This window comes from Blastomyces dermatitidis (genome assembly GCF_000003525.1).
Source record: "Blastomyces dermatitidis ER-3 genomic scaffold supercont1.9, whole genome shotgun sequence".
Taxonomy (NCBI): domain Eukaryota; kingdom Fungi; phylum Ascomycota; class Eurotiomycetes; order Onygenales; family Ajellomycetaceae; genus Blastomyces; species Blastomyces dermatitidis.
Window position 1 is genome coordinate 2,310,374 of NW_025544782.1, and position 13,317 is coordinate 2,323,690.

At 43.5% G+C, this 13,317-nt stretch overlaps 2 protein-coding genes across 3 annotated transcripts; both read right to left on the reverse strand.

Moving 5' to 3' along the window:
• Positions 1 to 4,159: 4,159 nt before the first annotated feature.
• BDCG_07712 lies at positions 4,160 to 8,040 on the reverse strand. Of its 2 annotated transcripts, XM_045423501.1 has the most exons (3): positions 7,660 to 8,040; positions 6,834 to 7,471; positions 4,160 to 6,727 (listed from the first exon to the last, which is right to left on the reverse strand). In XM_045423501.1, exons 2-3 carry the CDS (start codon positions 7,409 to 7,411, stop codon positions 5,212 to 5,214), a joined length of 2,094 nt encoding a protein of 697 aa, XP_045282271.1. In that variant the 5' UTR covers positions 7,412 to 7,471; positions 7,660 to 8,040; the 3' UTR covers positions 4,160 to 5,211. The 2 variants fall into 2 exon arrangements, with proteins under 2 accessions (XP_045282271.1, XP_045282270.1); XM_045423500.1 differs by having other exon boundaries at positions 6,834 to 8,040.
• Positions 8,041 to 8,709: 669 nt separating this feature from the next.
• On the reverse strand, positions 8,710 to 10,732 carry BDCG_07713 (general amidase; the record flags this gene model as incomplete). The annotated part of the gene is made up of 5 exons (XM_045423502.1): positions 8,710 to 8,828; positions 8,912 to 9,335; positions 9,408 to 9,455; positions 9,526 to 10,359; positions 10,454 to 10,732. The coding sequence occupies 5 exons, from the start codon at positions 10,730 to 10,732 to the stop codon at positions 8,710 to 8,712; spliced, it is 1,704 nt and encodes a 567-aa protein (XP_045278883.1).
• Between the last annotated feature and the right edge of the window lie 2,585 nt (positions 10,733 to 13,317).

Here is a 13,317-nt window from a genome sequence, read left to right on the forward strand (position 1 = left end):
CTTGAATAGCAAGCTCATAGACTACAGAATTATTGTGAGAATATCACAGATATAATACTTAGTATACTAAGAAGATTGTATAAGACACACAGTAACTCTTGTATATATCTCAGTAGAAGAAAAAATGAATCACTGACTTCTTTAATAAGAAACTAGTATCTAGCTATTCTATATAGATAATAAGTGAATACTCTTCTTTTATTTCATAAGTAAGAATAGTCAGAGTGATATCTCAGCAGCATCTTATTACTAAGAAAGAGTAATCTGCTGACCTTATATAGAAGCAGAGTTCTTATATTCATTAATCAGATCTTTCTATGATATATCTGAATAATATTATAGAGTGATTGAAAACCGGTTCAGATAGAATGAAATTATTCACATGAAAGTGATGAGCCGTGTGAAACCGCAGCAGGGCCTTGACGCGGCCGGAAGCGTGATAATAAGAAATAATAGTCTATTAATATCTTAATCTCTGAGAGAAAATAATTCTGAAGTAATCTATTAAATTATACTTACAGTCTGTTAACAGTTACAGTTTCTTATTAAAGCTGCAGTAAGAGTAGTAGTAATATTTAAATTATTCTAAACTAATTCAGTTATTAATTATCAATTATTTTCTATTTTAACTATAAGTACAGTTACTATATATATCAGTAGCAGTGATTATATTAAAAAAGTAAAGCTTATATAATATATAAAGAATCAGCTGAATATATATATTAACTTACATTATATTAAGCTGATTAAAGAATATACTGTATCTAATAATTATAATATTCTGATAGAAGAGAATAAGTATTAAGACTATAAAAATTTAGTACAGTAAATAAATCATCAGAATATAAAAAAGATACTACTCTTATAGAAGAGTTTTCAGTGAATCTTATAACTAATATTAAGAGATTTCTTTAACAGCTCTGATATACATCTGATATAGAAGATTTAGAATTTATATATATATTATTCAGCACTTTTTAATAATTTGTTAAGAATGAATAAAGAAGCTGAAGATAAGAATGATAATTTACTAAACTACTCTATTAAGTTAATATTAATAAAAGATTATATTATTTTGAAGATTTTTAATTATCTATTATTAAACAAGATATCAGAGAAAGTTAATATATAATTTATAAATCTCTTTAAGCTTGAATTACTTTATTTATTTCTTAATAATCTGTGAGAATTCTATGATACTGATTGAAATAAGTTCTCAGTTTTAAAACTAGATCACTGTCTAATTCTTTTCTATAATAAGTTAATATTCTTAGTTTAGTATATCTCTTCAACTAATCAATCAATCAGTTATTAACTTATTAATATATAAATCAGAGAGTGTGTTCACTGAATCTCTCTGATAAAGAGAGATATTTTTTAATATCAGAGAGCTGATTTTAATCAGATTATAACTATCTTTATTTATAAAATAAGAAGAATTAAGTGAATTTTCTTTATACTTACTTCTTTATATTATATTGAATAGAATTATCTACTGAATCTGCTGATTTTATAAGAGAATTCTGATAATTATACTATTATCAGACTTTCAGCAGTTCAAAAGATAGTATTATATAATATTTCAATACTGAATACTGATAAAAATAATGATTATTTAATATATAAATCTTGAATAATAAGATATTTACATTGCACTTGAAATATCTTGTTTCTTTAGATAGTAATTTAATTTATATAAAGTAGTTAACTAGTCTAGCTGAATAGTATACAAGTATTGATTTTACTGATAGAACAGTATATCATGACTCACAGTATTTTAGTAGTATCTTGATGATGACATCTGCTGATTATATGATGACTGAGTCATTCTCTGATAATGTCAAGAAGTTCTGTGCTGTTTCAACACTATCTTGACATTTAATTTTCAGCAACATGTTACCAAAATCAATTATGGAACATGTGTTACAATCGGCGACACATGACTGGCGTGGAACGGTGGAACCACCGTGGAATCACCGTAAATTAACCCTACGTTCTTCCGGTATGGTAGTAATCACCAACAAGTCTCTCTAGGCAGCAGGTGAGCTTCTGAGATAACCTGTATTGAAGGAACAAAAATACTAGTACTAATATGCAGCGTGAATTCCTTTTACATGAGCCGAAATATTCGGCAGCATGTATGTAGCACCCCGAGCTCATTGCAAAAGACGACAGAAGCGTGCCGCCGTAAAATCAAGATATATGTCTGCATTTTGGCTGAGTTCCATGGGCTACCAGAGAACCTTATCGAAGAGCCGCAACAGACCCGAAAAGCCTAAAACTCTAAATGCACGCGCCTCCACATTACATCAGCCGGACCGTGCCCCACTTTTACTCTACTTAACCGTGAACGGCCTAGCGCCACCTTGACATCAGAAATATTGTTGGAACCAGCCACTGATTTACTTCCCAGATTGTCGGACTTCCCGTCAAGGATTTAATGGCAGGGGCTGGGGGAAGAGAGTCGGAGGGTGATATATTATGCTGGAGGGGAGGTCTTTCTCACATTTTTTCTCGCTTTACTCTTTTACTCTATCTTTCTCTTCATACCTGCCTCCACTTCCTGGACATAGTGTTTGCTGCATTTCGTTCAGTATATACATAGTTGCCATACTCTTTTACCAGCTGCTTGCATATCGATTTTCGCAACCATTTCTTCTATTTGCTAATAGAAAATTTACACGCCAATTGTAATCTTGAAGTAAGTCGAACTTTCATCGGTCTATTTTTCGGTTGTATGATCTAATCAGTTGCTTGCTCCGGGTGCGCACGATGAACATGCCAAACATGTATTACATTCGCGACATTGTAACAGCCTGACAATGGAAGCAAATTATGTTAGCTGACAGATAACTCCCGCAGAAAACTTTCCTTCGCATATAGTCTCCCGGAGACGATAACAGCTATCCCATATCTCAGTACCAATCTTTGCTACTCCCGCCTTCCAAAAACTTTTAATCCATATCAGAGCATTATTTATTGGACCTCGAAAACCGACCATCAAGTTCTCCGCTCCATAAGTCTCCAAAGAGGATAAAGAGCTCACCCTCCACCCTGTCGTACCACCTCTGTGTTCGCCGCACATCGACTCGAAGAAGCAACGACGAAAGCGCCAAAACAATGGTTAAGAAAAATATAGCCATCGCTATTATCTTGATAATTTTCTTTATACTTGTCGGGCTAGTCTGCTTCGTAATCTACGCCATTAAGAACCGTATTCTCTTTTTCGGCCGGCAGAGGGCACTCGACGAAGAGGACGGAGAGTGATCACTGGATCAGCCTATATATTTATATCCCCCCTTTGAGTGCCAAATCTAAAGATTGTTGAAGGAAAAAAATATTGCGCAAGCTGACGTCTCCATAAGGGGAGACTCGACTGCGTGCCTTCCCTTTCCACTGCGGAATTTTTTCTCGTTTCTTTTCTTTTCTTTTCTTTTCTTTTTTCCGTCGGGGCATGAGCGCAAAGATTCTGGGTTATTTACGATTTTCAGTTATACACTTCACTGATAACTTGCGGAGAGTTGAATGGAGTGACGAGTTATCATTAATGATCGTCCGACCCTTCTCCAAGTGCCCCCATTAATCGACCAGGTGCCATGGGGTTCAAATCACGGCCCCTACGTCGCTATATATACCGCCCCCACCTGGATTGGATCGTCGAGGTTGATCTGAATATGATATATATGCTCCTGCCTATATCCATACCAGTTACACCCTTGCCTATTCGTCCCGAAATAAAGGCCCGTCGACGAAAAAGAAACAAAGCGAATGAATTGAAACGACAGCCTTTTAATCGGATATTGATGTCATGTTTTATTGTTTATACCTTGCATTTTCACGCAATACACGATATTACACGATACCTGTACCCTCCTCAAACCTCTCAGATATTTATACCCGCAAGGAGGAATTTGTTGCTGGATGCTGTTTTCATGATTACGGTAACGGGTTTCAGTTTTGGATTAGATTTTATGATTTCCCCGCAAGCACTTGAGATGAAGAAAACGACCATATAGAATGACGGTCACTGGAGCTCCGGAGGCGTTTCATTGGTAATGCATATGTATGGGTTTTTTGGTGTTCGTTTGGTTATATTTCTCCATCTTTTTAAAATAATTTTGAGACATATATATACCAGTAACTTGTCTACTGTTTACGTGTTTACGTTCATTTCTGCACGAACCTGAGTGAAAGGGCGCTCATTCAAAATATATGGAGTCCGCAGAAAGAGTGCAGATTCAGGGATGAAGTGTGGGTATCAGAGCAGAAGCAATGCTGCGTGGGATTGAACGCGTAAGGGATTTGCATCTCCTCGCAGAACAAACAGCGGAGCTTCGCTTCTCACCACCCCGATCAGGGATATAAACAGTTTTGGTCTCTGCACATAAAGTTATATCTCTCTCTTTTGTACTCCGTACAGTATATGCGTATGTAGTAGTGTGAGAAAAATGAACGAAATAGTGAGTACACAAATATCAACAGGAGTAAAATACAAAAAATACTGGACACAGCTGGAAGGGATCGCTGTCGGACTGTCAAGATGTGAGGAAAATGAAATATACATCGTAGATGTCTGCTGCTGGAGAAGCTCAGCCCTTCATGTACTTCTCTTTGCACTGCCACGGTGTTCAGCTTATAACACCCCCTAGCAGGTTAGTTTAGGGCCCGGGGGGGGGGGGGGGGTGGAGGGGGGCCGTAAACATCTCACTCCCAGAGTCCATTTAAAAAGTGAAGGGTTTAACTTAAAGAAAGGTAGGAGAGGGAATATGTGCACCGAGGTTGGTGTAAAACATGAAGTTAAGAGGCCCGGAATAAAAAAGACATACAAATATATATAAAAAATGGGAAAGAAAAGGCCTACATGAATCCAACCGTATGTCCCCAGTGTTTATATATAATGTTAGACTGGTAGAGAAAGAAATATATGACAAAATAGCAAATGACTAGGTAATAATGACAATAAATGCTCGCTTGCTTTCCTTCTTTGTTAGATTCACTTCCCCCCTTTTCCATGCGTAAACGATGCAGATAATCAAAAAGAAAAGAGAAAAAGACATATAGAAAAGTTAAAAATGCATCACTAGCCAAAGATCATGAAGCAATATCTGGGACACCATCATGTTAGAGTCATTTAAGAGGGAAGGGTAGATTCGGGAAATATGGAAGGAGAAAATCTATTAAATACTACAATTGAAACAAGGGCTCTTTCGCTTAGGTTGACTTATTTGCCTGCGGCTGCCGTTGTTGCTGCGAACAAGCCCCCATCAACATCTCCAGCCCATTAGTATGGCCGTTGCGAGTAGTCGCGGTAATATTATTGTTAACATTGTTGTTGCTCGCCGCAACGTGTGTGCTGTTAGTGTTATTGTTATGATTGATATATGAGTATTTCTGTTCCTCTAGGCCAGCACCTATTCGGGATATCGGGGCCATCGTAGCTGTGCTGTGGGCGGGCTCATGTTTGTTATTATGATAAGCACGATAGGGAGGAAGATAGGGTTTGTCATTGTTCAGTCCAAGGGGGCTGGATTTGGATTTCAGCGCTGGAGATGTGTCTGCTACTGTTGAAGGGGTTGATGGGTATGTGGAGCGGGATAGGTGGGTCTGTTGTGAGTTATATTCCGTTGAGGATGGTGGTGGTAATGGTGGGTTCAAGTTACGGTAGGTAGTGTCTGCCTTTTCATCAACTTGTTGAGTGGGGTGTTGGGGGCGACTGCTGTGACTTGTACGTTGTCGTTTGGGAGGCCGGAAGGGCTCGTCAGTCCTGTTTGGATCGCGCGTTTGGTAGGGAGTTGGGTGCGTATTGGTTGCGGCGAAGCTTTGGTTGGAGGAAGGGTCGGGAGTGACTGGCAAATTTCGCCGAGGGGAGGAGGGTTTCGCGTTATAGTGGTGTTGGGAGTAGTGGACAGTTGCGCTGTTGGACCCGCTCCTATGGTAATCACTATTGGTGTTGGAGCTATTGTTGCGAGGGGAGTTATTAGAGTCCGGGAATATGCTTGGGACCGCCCCTGAACCAGCCCTGCCCATGCTCTTATCATGCATAACCACCCGTTTCCACTTCGCGACTAAATTGTCGTAGTCCCACCGCGAAGAATCTATCCTGTTCAATTTGCTGTCTTCAGCTAGCGCTCTGGACACCATCCGTGGGATGGGTAGCATCTCTGGGGGAAATATGGCGAATTCCCGAGGCCACTGGCAATTCTCTAGCCTCTCAATCTGTGCTTGTAGCTGATTCACCTCTTGCTGCGTCCGCGCTAGCTGGTTTTCGACTTCCTCACGCCTCTCCTTTTCTCGTGCAAACGCACGGGTAATCTCCATTCGCCAGATATCAGTTCGAGCATCTTGTGGCAAAGATATCCAATGGTTGAACGAGAGTTCAAGGTGTCTGATGGCCATTTCTTCATGCTGCTGTGCGGACCTTTCAATCATTCCTTGGTCCCATGCTCGTGGGCTACCCGCATTCGAGCCTCCGGTTCCTTGGTAAGCAGATGAAGCTACAGCTGCCAACTGATTAGACTTCCACTGCTGTATCTGCACCAGCATCGCCTGTTTTATGATGTCGCGTTTGTCGATGCCTGGAGGTTCTAGGGGGAAGGAGGTCGGGGTTGGAAATGGATGGGTCGAAAATAGGCTGGGAGGAGGGGAGAGTATATGGAGACAAAGGGCCGGAAACGTTTGACGTTGAAGATCGAAGTCAAAGGGATTCATCCGTGATTCGGTCCTTGAACTTTAATAATATGTAACGAATTATTCATGCAGTGTAAGCTACAGATATACAGGAGCGTAGGATGAGAATGAACCAGAGAGCAACGCGCAAGGACTTTATAACTCACACTGCCGCTTTCACATTGTCCAATACTTCCCTCAGCGCCAGCTCCAAAGCTCTCGTCGTCTCAGGGCCATTCTTATCTGACGGTCGTGCCGAATAGTCAATACCCGTGGCGGGCACTCGCAGCTGCGAGGCCTGCGAGGTATTCGGGATATCATTGATTACACCCGTAGAGTGCCACGTGGGTTGATTAAGTAGCACCTGGAACCCAGTCCTACCTGGTTTGCCATTCAGTCGCGGGCCACTCTCGCTCTTGGATTCAGTGCCAGAAGCTTTGGGCGTCGTTGATGGGGAAGCGACATCGGGACTCTCCCGTTTCGCGCTCGAGTTACGCGCCGTTCGCCGCGTGATGCTGCTGCGCAGACGTCGTATCTCCTCCACATCATGTACACCATCTGGCTTCTTTTTGAACAGGTACTGGTCAAGATGGCGGCCGAGAGAGGAGGAGGTGAAGGGTTGATGGCAGTACTGGCACTGCTTGTCCTTGAGGGCGGGGGGTTTTGAGCCAGCTTGGCTGTGGCCTTCTTCACCGACGGTGGACCCTTCGGGGGTACCTGTCGGAGCGGAGACGGATTCGTTCATAGCTGGCGGCGCGATGTTTCCGCACTGTTATGTACCACTAGGGTCCAATTACTTGATTCTCTGTTTTTGGGTTGGAATGAGTATAGGGGAGGTTTTAATGGGTTGGAAGCTGCAGGAAACGAGAAAAGAAAACGGAAAAGAGAGTGCGAGAGAGAGAGAGAGAGAGAGAGAGCGACAGGAAGAATACTGGTCAACCAAACGAAAGTGAGGGCAAGTAATTAATTTCAAGGAGCGGTAAACAGACTGACAGACAGAGGGCATCCTCGCGTGCACTCTTCTTCCCTCTATGGCCGTTGAGGGAGGTTGGTCGGATGAAAAAAAGTCGAGATAAATATTTAGATAAATAGGCGGCCGCCCTCATTGGAGGGCGCGGTAAATACGTCCCGCAAAGCAGATCTACCTCAGCCAGTTCGCTAGGGGCTGTGCTTTGGTCGCCGTCGAACGAACGATGGGAACATCAAGCAAGCCACTCATCACAATAAGAGCAACATATGATCGGGCTGATTGATGAGGAGATGGTAAAGTTACAAGCTAGATAAACTGCGTGCCGCGTCGAGGTCTTCGGTATCGTATCCGTATTCCCCAATCTGTACTTTTAATTGCATATTTAACACGCGTTTCAGGATCACCAAACTGTGGCAACAAGCAACAGCTGGTTATATTTTATTTTGCCTATTATTTAACTAGGTAACTAACTAACAGTTAGCCGCCGCCGCCAATTCTGCAAAATAGCCAACTATTTATATCTGCAACCATTCCAATAATTAATGGCTCTGAACAGACACGTCTTAAATTTGAATGCATTTTATCATTGGAAGAGTGATCTTGCAACTGAATCGCGAGGACAATGCACGAAATTATCAACCTCGCATCTCATAGGGCGGGGTTGTCCTTTTTCTTTCTTTTTCAACTCGTCCAGTTTACAGGATGGGATGGGTTGGCAAACCGCAAGTGCAACATGAATTTATTACAGCCCCACACACGGGTGGGAGTGGCTGGGCGAATCCACGGATAGATCATGGTTGATTGTCCTCTGTTTCTCTACTCCGTAACTACGCCATAACGGAATCACTTATATACAAAACAGATTCCAGTTGTTCTTCGATAAACAAGAGTGACATTAGACATGAGAGGGGACAAGGAGACGGAGACCGAGGGAGGAAAGAAAGAAGATTAAAAAGTTAGGATAAACATCAGATAAAAAAAAATTGAACCGTTCACTTGTTAGAATCTCGTCAGCTAACTCGTTGTGGGGAGGTATGCCCCGTTGTCTGCTTGTGACAACTTCCGAATCTTACTTATATTCTTTTGACTTCCTCTCCCAAATATTCCGCAAGTGCAATCAATTTCTCTTCCTGGAACCTCCTCCCAACAAGCTGTAGGCCCACAGGGGCACAATCATAAATCTCCGCGTCATCTGTATGCAACACCCATAAATTAAACTCTGCACAATGCTGAAGACGAGGGGAAGAATCCAATGGTGGTCAAAATCCAACTTACATTCATCATGAATCGCCTTATCCGTATCATTCAACGGCGTATAGCCAGCATCCAGGATGTCCACCGCTTTATCAGCTGTTGTCACTGGGATAACGATAGAGCTGTAATCTAGCACATTCACAAACATGGTATAGTTGAGGTAGTTGGTTTTGCCTCTTCGTGCTGCGGGGAATACGGCTACGGGGCATAAAAGGCCATCAACGGGCCGGCCTGTTCCCGTCAACTCTGCGGTACTATTCCAGTATTCCATGTACTCTTTCTGATATTCACGTTTGGTGACGTTGATTGCTGCGATTTGGTGGGCGGTCTTTTGCGGATTTGGGACACCGCTGAAAAAGACGGATAGTTCGGGTATGGGGGCTTCGCCTGATAGACTAAATTGATAATGTGCATCGGTACCGCCGTCGAGGGTATATATGGTGATCTACAGTTGCGTTAAAAAAAAGAGAGTTAACTACATCCTAAATGACGGCATCATGGGCTAGGTTAGACATACTGCTAATTCCTCGGCCCTTTTGTGTGAGGGTGGCTTCCATTCAATGACCTATGAAGGTAGTCAGTTAGCCGTCACGGCGCCAGCGAGCATTGAACGAAATAATGGCCGGTTTGCTTGCCTTATGTCCAAGTTTCATTAGGGTAGCTGTCATGATTCGCAACGCTCTAGCAACGGGAGGAAGCGGCTGAACGTAACCATCTGAACTCATGAGGCCGAACGAAAGCTGGCCTTGTCCCGCAGCGGAATTCTTAATAAGACTTAACACTTCCTGCTCTACCTCATCCCGCCATGGTAGCTCAACTGCCAATGGATCCTGAAGCCATGGCTTCTGGCTGAGTATAGACTGGAACAAGAGCTTCAACCCGCCTGCAGTGGTGGCAAGGGGACCGACAACGGAGTTTAAGGAGTTTTGGCCATCCATAGAATTAGCCGCGCCTTCGTAGGGGATTCTGCCTGCTGACGGCCTGATGCCATAAATGCCGTTAAAAGCAGCTGGGATTCTCACGCTGCCGCCAATATCAGTGCCAAACCCGCCCGCAGATCCTCTCAGTAAGATTAAGGAACCTTCGCCTCCAGAGCTCCCGCCAGCAGATAGATGGCGATTCATTGGATTCCAAGTGTAGTCAATGATATTGTTGACTGTTTCACCGCACATTAGAGTTGCAGGAACGCTTGTCTTGCAGTGAAGCACGGCACCAACAGAGCGGAGTTCTCTGACCAGTTCACTTTCAAAGACGAGTCGTCGAGGATCCCCTGGCTGGCCCTGGAAAGTGCCAATCCAACCAACATAGCCCATGGTGGTGTCAACTCCCTTTACATGGAACTGGTCTTTTAAACTGATAGGGATACCGTGAAGGGGTCCTAGCGGCTTTTTGTGCTCTGCGAAGTACGCGTCGAGCTTCTGTGCGTCCTTCAGGGCAGCAGCGAAGTATATCTCATGCAAACAGTTGACCTGGGATATTGTGCGTTAACAAAACGGTGGACTTTTTTTTTCTTTTAGCATCTAAACATGCTAACGGGGATTTGAAGATTTGAAGGATACACACAAATTGATGTGCAAGAGCTGCTCTGTGGCAAAACGCTTCCGTCACCTCCACAGCAGTCCATTGCCCAGTGGTGGTGCGCCGCGCCAGACTGACGATATCCAATTCCGTGATTTGAATCTCTCGGGAGGAAAGGAACTGCTGGATATACGTGGTCACATCCCGTAACTCACTAGCCGGGGGAAGTGGGGTCGGAATTCGCCATTTCTCGGGGATGAGATTGAGAATAGATTCACGTTTTGCTTTGGCAGCAGTTTCCCATGATGTTCCTGTCGCCATCATGTTAACCGGATAAGTATGGTAGTCAAAGGATGTACTGGATACCAAGGCGGGGGTAATTGAGAAGTATACAGCCGAGACAAGGGTGTGTATCAGCTTGGAAAAAGACAGCGAGGGATCGGAGTCGATACAAATCTTTGTGCTGTACTCCGTAGTTATGTAGCTGAGATGAAAACCACTGATCGGAATGGGTATGACTAGAGGTTATATATGACTGGCTTTTAATGTTGTAGTCAACAGAGCCAGAGTCATACAGGGAAGTGTGGGGTAAATCATTTGAATCCTCGCACAGGCGCCATAAGATTGCCGGAAGATTGAATATTGCCGCTCAAGCTGCAACGGAAGCAGGAGTGGGTGGCTCAACGCCAAAAACCCTTGGGGCTGAGTGTGGCATGAGTGACAATTCACCCGCCCATAACTTGTAGCTTGTAACATGGGGGCCGGCCCGATCAAAGTGCCTTTTTTATCTGTTTTAAGCCCTTTTTGAACACCCGATTGAGGCTAAACAAACGATTCACGCCCATATACGCCACTAGATTATCTTTCAGGACCATCCATCTCGTGTCCTTGTGAACTTGAGTGGGCCTCACATCAGATTAAAAACTATGTTCGATGTTCTAGATTCTGTCCACAGCATTTTTCCAAGACGTTGAGTATGATTTTGAGATACATATACTGTTTGGAGTGCTTCAAACAACACTGTGAGTTTCGGTTTTACTTTACTAACTCACTAGCGTGCTGACTCATCTCAGAATAGCCGGCTTCGGATTGCCGCATCCCCCGCTTTCAATAGCTCCACACCACGGCGTTTCTATGACCGCGGTTTAGAAGGGCACAGCTCTCCCCCGCTTGATGACGCCCTTGTCGCAAGAAAATGTTAATGCTACTAACACCCATTGGAAAGACACCTCGCATCGGCTATTCAATACTGGATAGGACTTTGAAGATCGCGATGTGACAGCAAGACGATGAAAAATGACTATGTTTCTACATAGGCTCTTTCTTCTTCTATGCTTATTTGGGGAGAAGAAAAACGATTTCAAATCAGGGCGCATGTCTGTTGTGTTCTGGGCTTGAGAAGACACAGCGAAACGTCCCAAGTTTGGTTTTTAAAGAATAAACTAGCTCGGTGGAAGCGAGCCCTCGAGACAGGGAAGCACCCTTAAAATTTGGTCTCAAGGAGGTACCTAGGGAGGTGCAGGAGAACATAAAGCACGCAAACAGTAGGATGGCTGTGGAACTGGAGAAGCAACTGAGGTGCTGAAGACTGATAAGGTTTCAAGGTTATTGTTTGCGATATTCCCTCTTACCATATGGAATAATCCTGGCCATGAGTTATGGTACAATAAGTTGAAATGCTGAAGATGAAGCAACATAGTAATAGGAGATGGGTTGTGTCAACAGGATTGAAAAGCAGGGGACAAAGCACAGGGTAACTGCAAATTATTGTTGTTTGAAAGGCCGTTTAACAATATATCTGCTAGTATGGAGTTATGGAGCTGAGGAGTTTGTTGCCCTCTATGAAGGGGTGGGAAAATAAAAGTATGAAAAATGCTTTTCCAAAGAAATTTGACTCAGCATCGTGTGGATACATTTCCCTTGTAGCGAGGTTTTATTATAAACTTAGTATTCGCGTGGGAGGGCGGGAGACACTAAGGGAAGGTTGTCCGAGAAAGCGTTGTCGAGGATACCAGCATCCCAGACTATGGTAATCATCGTCGCTCTCTCCCTCGTCATAAATTTCGGTAGCACACTGAGATTAAGTTAATTCGCTGAAAGTGCCAATGCATCTCAAGCATTTATATACCCGGGACAGGGTGTGTGTTATGGTTGGTAGTTTGAAAGAATAAAGGTAGGGCCAGATTTGTTCATCTGTGGTGCAGTGCCCGTTGTTTCGGGGCGAATTGCGGGTATCATGCCGGCTACTTGAAGAGTCCCCAGGATGAGCTGTAAGATTCCAGGACCTTGACAGACTCAAAAAGCTCATGGGATGGTCTGAACCGCCAGTAACATTGAGAAGTCCCTAGGATTGTCGAGCACGGAACAGCTGTAGTGAAAACATGCCTTGTGTCCGATGGAAGCGCCATAACTTAGAAACGTACCATGTTAAGATAGTTATATATGAAGTCATGGTGAGTTGGAAGAGTGCCTTGAATATTTCTGCCATCGATTCTGCCGGTCCAGTTCAAAAGAACCGTGACACCCCCGTTATTTTTCGTCACTTCGAACCATCGTACACTTGCAAACAGGCTCACAGTGAAGCTCTCACAATATCTTGTTGAGTTGTGTCTCTGAGCTCAGGCATGAAATCGACCCGCCCCTGTGACTTAATGTTGAAAGACCTGGTCCACCTGATCAACAGCCGTGGCAAAGCGCGGATCAAGTGTGGAGATATCCCGTCCTCCGATGCCAGAAATAGTGAACCACGTCGGGTTAGGACGCCAGCACCGCTAAGTAACGAAAACAAAGAATAGAACGGCCCAGGCGCTGGTGGTGATTGAGCTCTTTTGCCCCAGTAGCCTACAAAAGGTATACTAGTAAAAGGAAACTAGTAACTAAGCGAACGGGGAGTGATGCCCCGAAAGCGG